This window comes from Hyperolius riggenbachi, chromosome 3, assembly GCF_040937935.1.
Source record: "Hyperolius riggenbachi isolate aHypRig1 chromosome 3, aHypRig1.pri, whole genome shotgun sequence".
Classification (NCBI taxonomy): domain Eukaryota; kingdom Metazoa; phylum Chordata; class Amphibia; order Anura; family Hyperoliidae; genus Hyperolius; species Hyperolius riggenbachi.
Genome location: NC_090648.1, coordinates 168,600,707 through 168,609,067, shown reverse-complemented (window position 1 = coordinate 168,609,067; position 8,361 = coordinate 168,600,707). Strand labels below are relative to the sequence as shown.

Sequence of the window (8,361 nt, the reverse complement as noted above, 5' to 3'; positions counted from 1 at the left end):
CAGATCGTTGAAATCCAGTCTTATCAGCTGAATGACGGACCATACACATGCCCGATTTGGCATCCAAACGACCGGTCGCTTGCAAAAATCCAACGTGTGTATGAGCCTCTAGTTACATTTTGCTGTGCACACTGAAGGGCATCTTCTCTGCGCTGCACCACTCTGTTCCTGCTTCCATCCCAGCGCACATTAACTTCCTGTGTCACTCCAGTGACCAGGAAGTTCAAATAGAGGGCCCTCTATTTGAACTTCCTGGTCACGGAGTGACACAGTGTACGCTGGGATGCGGTGCAGCGCGGAGAAGAGGACCCGGAGCCAGCTTCAGGTAATGTGGGGGGGGGGGGGGGGAGGCGGCAGGAGCAGCTCAACAGATTGTGATCGGTTTCAGGCTGAAATCGATTCACAATCTGTTTGCAGTAAAGGCAGCCATACGATCCCTCTCTGAACAGATTCGATCAGATAGGGATCTGTCAGTTGGTCGATCTAATAGCAAATCGACCAGTGTATGGCTACCTTCTAGGACACTAAATTGAAACACCTATAAAGATATATAAGAAGTGGAAATAAAGACAAGTGTGGCTAAGTTTTTCCTTTCCATGCATTCTTTATTCCAACACAACCATAGTACTGTCTTCAAGCAACAAACAACAAATCAGAGCACATTCTGTTCATTTTATAAAACAAATTTCTAGACTCACAGTATATTTCAGGCCTATAATCCTCTTAACTGCAGGAGGCATTGTTTAAGCAGACGCAGCTTCCTGTGGCCTCCCCAACCACACAGAGCAGCTGAGCCTGTACGCCCCCCGCAAAGACTCACGTTACAGACCTGACAATGTAGTGTTGCCTTTTATGCGAACCGTTTGTGCCTTTCCAGTGTCAAAAAGAGAAAAAAAAAGGTATTACAAAGGATATTTAGAATTTTCTTCAGAAATGTCCATCACCCCCAAAAGAATTATTTTAAAAAAAAATCACTTAATAGCAAAAAAAAATCAATTAAAGGGATAAAAACTTAAGAAAACAGTTTTTACTACCGGTAGTTTAAAAAATTGATCAGTCATTTCTGCATCTAAGGACAAAGAAAAACGACAGAACAAGACAAAAAGTTTTAGTGTTGAAAATCCTTGCATGGAAGGAACTAAGGAATAAAGCTAGGTGAAAGAAAAAAAAAATAATCAGATGATGTTAGATCATTCTTCTAGAAATACATTTTCACATTTACATTTTATTTTAACATTACATTTTGCTTACACAAACATCCCATGAGTGGCATTCAGTTAAATTATGGATCTATGAACTCTATTCATTTTGTCTTAGTACATCATAATATTCATTTGAAATAATTTACTGTGGATAAATATTTTCTTGCAAAAACCCACAAGAGGGAATAAGAAATCCTTAAGAGAATGCCCCAGCACACAATACCACATGATACATTTTACCAGAAACAATCAGGTTTCCTCTTGGTTCAATGAAAGTAAAAAGGAGATACAGACTATTATTAGATCAGGTTGTACATCAGATCCAGAAAAGAAAGCTGGTTGACCCAGAGCAGAGGTTTGTTAACAGTCAGCAAAAACCACATCCCCAAAATGATGCTGTGTAAACATGTTCCAGGATATAAAGTGTGCTCTAGAAAAAGAGCCCCCCCAGATCCACCTGGGCTCTTCTAAAAGGCAGAGAAAAGGTTACAGCAGCTCATAGCACATGTACAATAAAATAAAAGAAAGAAGAAAGACAGGTGCCACTGGATGCCCGATCAGCAGAAATCCAACCCATGGAGGGTGTGTTTGGGCAGTGGTAAGAGGATGCCCAGCACCATAGTGGACACGTCTTGTCAGACTCGTCGCTTCTGCCATTCACAGTAACTGAGGTAAGATTGGAGGAAGCTCTCAGGAGTTGGGTAGCTCATGGGAAATGAACTGCTTTAGTCTTTCTAGATATTGTGCATACAGCTCTATGTCATTGTGGCCCGCTCCCTCCACCCACAGCGGCTCTACAGCCCGTGGGCAGCGCTCGTACATTGCCAGGCCGTGAGAGAAATCAATCACTTCGTCTTCAGTTCCATGGATGATCAGCACAGGAGAGGAGACCTTGGAGATTTTGTCGATGCTGCAAAACAAAAAAGTGACATTAAGAGAGACAGCACTGATCTAACAGACCACTAACTTAAAGAGACACTTAAGCCAGGAAAAAAAAAATGAGTTTTACTCACCCGGGGCTTCTACCAGCCCCCTGCAGCTGTCTTGCGCCCTAGCAGCCACTCACTAATCCTCTGCTCCCCCGCTGCCAGCTAGTTTCGTTTTTGCCGACAGGCACGTCAGAACTGGCCACGCGTAACATTTTCCGCATTCTCGACTGTAATTAGCGATATTGCAGGCCGCAATGTGTACAAAAATACGCGTTGCCGCATTACGAATGCATAGATATGCGGCAACGCGTATTTTTGTACGCGTTGCGGCCCGCAATAGCGCTAATTAGTCGGGAATGCGGAAAAAGCTACACGTGGCCAGTCCTGACGGGTCTGTTGGCAAAAACGAAACTAGCTGGCAGCGGGGGACCAGAGGATTAGTGAGTGGCTGCGAGGGCACAGGACTGCTGCAGGGGGCTGGTAGAAGCCCAGGTGAGTAAAACTCATTTTTTTTCTGGCTTAAGGTTCACTTTAAATACAAGATTGTTTAAAGTCCCGGTTCAGATGAACCTTTTACTATGCCTTTAATAGAAAATTATTAAAATAACGTTCTAGTTTCAAAACTTTTAAATTACCTGGTTGGCAGTGCTGTCTTTCTGTGAAAGGGTCTGACCCTGCTTTGTTCAATAGAATAGCAGTTTAGATTTTGTTTAAATTCCTCCCCATCCCATCTTCACCAATGCAAAGTAGTCAGGGAGGAGTTAGAAGAAGGCAGCCACCAGCCAGCAAAGCATACCCTGTCCACTTCCTCTGTGATGCTGCACAGAGACTCACTCTTTATGGCATGGCAATGCTCTGCAGAACTGTAGCTGCACTGCTGGACACAAAAAGTCAATCTCTCAGCAGGAGAGGGAGGAAGTGGGTGGGCTCAGGTAATTCTTCTGTGCAGAGTAAGGGTTCGTATAGACGTACGATAAAGATCGTTCGTTACGAACGATTCGTGACGTTTACACGATATTCAAATTAGACCAAAAAGATCGTTCGTAATGAACGATTGTGTACACACGTGAACGATATAAGTATAAAGTACTGAACGACGAACGATAAAAAAATGCGTGCGCAAACGGGAGTGACGTTATGACAGGCAATAAGAACATGCGTACTACTCCACAGATAATCATTATCGGACGATCTTTGTACACACTGCAACGATTGAACGATTATCTTTAGAAAAAAATCTGCCATGTTGGATCGGTCGGATTGAATGATAACGGTTGTTATCGTCCAAAAAAACGATCGTTGGAAAATTTGGAACGCACGATTATCGGTCCGATTGTCGTTATCGTTCGTTTTCGAACGATCGTTATCGTACGTGTGTACTCAGCTTAAGACATTTCCACTCTGCTGGCAGCTCTGTACTCTGTGCACAGATCTTTGAGTAATGTGATGGACTTTTTCAAATAGAATTTCTCAGGAATAGCTTTCTTTACAGACCTAATCCCAATAGTGTGTACATTTTGAAACACAAAATAGAAGCTGAAGATATTCTTAATAAAAATATGCAGAGAATCTCATGATTATCGCCACACAGAACACACAGTAATGTGAGTTGAATTGAAAGGTGAATTCCAGGCTGTGTTTCTGTTAAGGAAAAGTAAAGCTTTACAGAAGTCCCAGCTACCTTCTCTCCAAGTTGCTTTCTATTTAACAGTGACATTTCTTCCACTGGTTCTCATTTGCTCCAGCTAAACAATATTTGCATTTTGTGAAAACTGGAAACATTCCCTTGGCCAACTCCACTTCCGACTTCTGGGGAAGGCAATATTTAAACAGCAGTGTGCGGACAGTTCCCCACAGCTGCAGCATCTCGCGCTTCAAGCTACAGCTAATTCAATCCTGACAAACCAATGGACTTAATAAAAATAAAAATGCAAAGAACTTTGTGCTAATTGCACTCAATCGTTTATGAAAGTGGTCTTTCCTTCATAAGGAGACAAAAATAGTGGGCCAACTTGTGAATTGTGCTACATCTCATGCATTTTTGGTTAACATCTATAGATGGCTTTAAATAGGTGAAATGTGTGGTAAAATATTAGTGTGGTTACTGTACTCATTGGGCTTGATTCATCAATGAGAGGAGCGGGAGCTCAGCAGACGCTGCAGTACTGAAAAGGAAGAGCCAAGATTCGACCCCAGGTCTCGTAACAGAGGCAGAGCCCTTAACCAGTACACACCAGAATGATCTCTATAAGCTCTCCAGACACTGCATGGCCCCTTACTGTGACCAGCCTTCCCTCCGTCCTGCTGCTGTAGACCCTAGTATCCTGCCTAGAAGCTTTCAGCTGGGCACCTCACCCAACTTATTTAGGGGACCGCCCGGCTGTTGTGGCTGTGACCTGTGTCATCACACTAGTAGCAAAAATCTGCGACCAGGAACACAGCTCTAAGCTGTCATGTGCAGATTTATCAATGCGCAGCTTCACAGACAGTAAGGCCTCGTTCACACTTGCGTTTTTGGGAAAAATGGACCGGATGTACGGTATCAGGTATGAATACGGCTGCGATCCGGATCCGTTTTTTTAAAGAGTTAACACACTATATAAATTCCTGGGGTCTGGGAGGTCGGCAGAAGCTGCACCTGTAGAATCAGGTCCTCCGCTGTGTAGGGCCTCACCTCCACCTCCGACATACTGCCAAACAGCTCCAGCACAAAGTCACTGCTGCTCCACTCCAGAAATGCTGTGCCCATGTGTCCCCATCCAAAATGGCTGCTAGAAAACGCATAGGAAGTGGGGTAGAACGTCCGGTTTTTATAGCCAGTGTGTTCTGTGCTTTCTGTTTCCCATTGGTTTCTATTGACGGACGGTGCAGTCAGGCTCCAGTCCGGGTGCGTCGGCCGGATGATCTGGACCTTAAAAATAGCGCATGTTGGAAAAGTGTCCGGAGTCCAGATCCGGTCCGTACGGAACGGACGCGTGTGTACGGTCGCATAGACTTTGCATTGCTATGTCGAACGTCCGTTCCGTTTGTACAGTATACAGTCCGGATCCGGCGAATCCGGACAGCGAACGCTAATGTGAACCGGGCCTAATCCTATCTGCAGGTCACCCGAGGCCCTCACACTCTCTCCTGCACAGTAGATAATCGGGGCTCCGGCAACTGGCTTCAGGACCACACAAGTTAACTGTGTGGCTCCTCCTTGGTCCTCCACAATGCTTTCTCCAGCATCCACTCCTCACAGCCGCCAGCCTGCTTGCATTCTTCACAATTTTTAAACTAAGCAGCTCCTGAATCAAATGCCCTTCACAAAGCTTTCCCAGCAGCTCTATGCCGTGTGAATGGAAGCTGGGTGTTCTCTGGCTTCCTGTACAGCTTAGCATATGGGTATTCTCTGGCTGCCTAACACTGCACGGAGCTGCTGAGAGGCTTGTGAAAAGCATGAGGGCAGACAAGCAGGCTGGTGTGCTCACCGCGGCAGCCATGTCAGGGAAAAGCAGCAGTGAGTACCTGACAGGGGTGCTAGGGGACATACTACAGTGTTGGGGGCATAGGCAGAAGGGAGGGAAGCTCTAAATACAGGGTGTCACACTTCAAATCTGGGACAAAAGAGACCAGGTGAGCATTCGGGCCATCCCTTACCCTTGGTGCAGACACCTAACTCTGCTCCAAATTGAGTATAAGCCCCGCCCCCACAGTCATGTGCTGTGATTCATCAGCACTGCATGTCCGCAAAGGGAGAGGATGGAGATGTCCACGTTTAGCCCCACCCCAACAGACAAGATGCCGTAAGTTATTCTTTTACTGTCTCCTCACTGCCCTGCATCATGCAGCCCTGGCTCTCTGTACCCCCAGAACCCTCAGTAACTCCTCCCTCTTTCTGCCCCCCCCCCCCCCCAGTCCTTCAGTAAGCCCTCCTCCCCAACCCCAAAAACAATAAGTGATTAGCCCCGGTTTGTATAGTTTAACTTTTTGCGGACCACCGCAGTATAAATCTACGCCGGGCGGGTGGCGCTGTGGTTCTGACCGGACGTAAACTCTACGTCCCATTCACCACGCGTCCCCACCCGACACCGCCGCTCTCGCTGCTTTCCACCCGCCGCAATGTGCTGCCCTGCCGTCTCTATGACGGCAGAGCACTGTAAGCCGGGCAGGAGCAGTTTTCATTGGCTCCTGGCCCTGTCATTCCTGTAAGACAATTCCATTGGCTTACATTGAGTGACAGGGTCAGGAGCCAATGAAAGCGGCTCTTGACCAGCGCACAGCGCTCTGCCCGCAGAGAGAGCAGCCTGTCGCGGGGACTGAGCGGCGTGACCGGCGGGAGTGGCAGATTTTTGCGCGATTCGTCGGGATGCGGTGTTTTAGCGTACCAGCAGCCTCTGGTTCCTAAGGGGGCAGAGGCTGCTGGTACTGAACTGGTTAATACTCCCCAAATCCAAATTTCCCGGTCAGGCGGTGTATAATCACTCTCCCCCTCCCATAGAGCTGTGTAGGAGGTGCATTGCTGGCCTTGCTGCCCCTTCCACAGTGCTGGCATAAGAAATGCAGGAGGATTGTGCTGCAATATTCCAGCTGAGGTATTTAAGGTATTACTAAAAGTAACTGAGCTAATTTTCATACACAAGAGGCACTGGGTAGTTTTGTGATTTCCTGCACATCTGCTTCAACCCACACAGCATCTACCAATGCGTAAGCAAACGTGTGCAAACAGTTAAGTGGAAACACAACTGCAAGGCATGTATGCTATCACCTATGTATAGGATTCCTTTCGGATCAAAGAGATCTTGGGCAAGTCAAGAATACTAAATTGATGCAGTTAATATATATTAAAGGACACCTCAAGTGACAAGGATATGTAGGCTGCCATATTTATTTCATTTTAACCACTTCAGGACCAAGCCAATTTTCATAATTCTGCTGTGGCTTAGCTCAATTTGATAGATATCGTGCAATTTTTAGCCTGCCCAAAGTCTTTTTTTTTCAGGACAAATAGGGCTTTCCTTTGATATCAATGATAGTAAATCTGGAATTTGCTTGTGTTTTACATTTTGAATTTTTCAACCAAAAATATGTATTTCGCGCCGTATAAGACGCTCCGGAATATAAGACGCACCCAGGTTTAGAGGGCAAAAACCAGGGAAAAAAAATATACTAAACCTGGTGCATCCATATTCCAGGAGCGTCTTGTACATGTCGTCCTGTGTGTCCTCATGTGTGCTCCTGTGCCCCCCATATCCTCATGTGTCCGTCTGTGTGTCCTCCTGTGCCCCCATGTGTCCTTCTGTGCCTCCCATGTGTCCTCCTGTGTGTCCTAATGTGCCCCCCATGTGTCCTCATGTGCCCTCCTGTCCTCCTGTGTGTCCTAATGTGCCCCCCATGTGTCCTCATGTGCCCCCATGTGTCCTTCTGTGCCTCCCATGTGTCCTCCTGTGTGTCCTCATGTGCCCCCCATGTGTCCTCCTGTGCCCTCCATGTGTTCTCCTGTGTGTCCTCATGTGCCCTCCTGTGTCCTCATGTGCCCCCCATGTGTCCTCATGTGCCCTCCATGTGTCCTCATGTGCCCCCCATGTGTCCTTCTGTGCCCCCCATGTGTCCTCCTGTGCCCCCCATGTGTCCCTATATGTTCTCCTGTGCCCCCCCCATGTGTCCTGTGTGTGCTCATGTGCCCCCATGTGTCTTGCTGTGCCCCCTCATGTGTGCTCCGGTGCCCCCATATGTCATCCAGTGCCCCCATGTGTCCTCATTTGCCCCCCTTGCCTGAGTCTCTTGGCCCCCCATAGAGTGTCAATAGCGGCGGCAACTTACCTTTGGCAGGCTCCCGCGCTGATCCTAGATGATTGCGCTGCCCCCCGCTAGCCTCCTCTGCCTCCCCCCTGCTTATCTGGCCCCCCCGGGTGTAGCAATAAGTATCGGCAGCTTACCTCCGCAGTGCGCCCGCGATGACTGCAGACGTCCGTCTTCCAGGCACTTCTCGCTCTAGTGGCCGGCTTGAACTGATGACGTGCAGCTCAAAGCCGGCCACTAGAGCGAGAAGTGCCTGGAAGACGGACGTCTGCAGTCATCGCGGGCGCACTGCGGAGGTAAGCTACCGCTACTTATTGCTACACCCGGGGAGGCCAGATAAGCAGGGGGGAGGCAGAGGAGGCTAGCGGGGGGCAGCGCAATCATCTAGGATCAGCGCGGGAGCCTGCCAAAGGTAATTTGCCGCCGCTATTGACACTCTATGGGGGGCC

General features: G+C 47.7%; 1 protein-coding gene across 1 annotated transcript in view; it reads right to left on the bottom strand.

Moving 5' to 3' along the window:
* Window positions 1–584: 584 nt before the first annotated feature.
* Window positions 585–8,361, bottom strand: part of ABHD17C (abhydrolase domain containing 17C, depalmitoylase) — a 54,499-nt gene continuing 46,722 nt past the window's right edge. Inside the window, exon 3 of the mRNA XM_068275227.1 lies at window positions 585–2,112. Within this exon, the coding sequence (XP_068131328.1) occupies window positions 1,893–2,112 (220 nt within the window). The 3' untranslated portion in view covers window positions 585–1,892. The remainder of the gene's footprint in view (window positions 2,113–8,361) is intronic.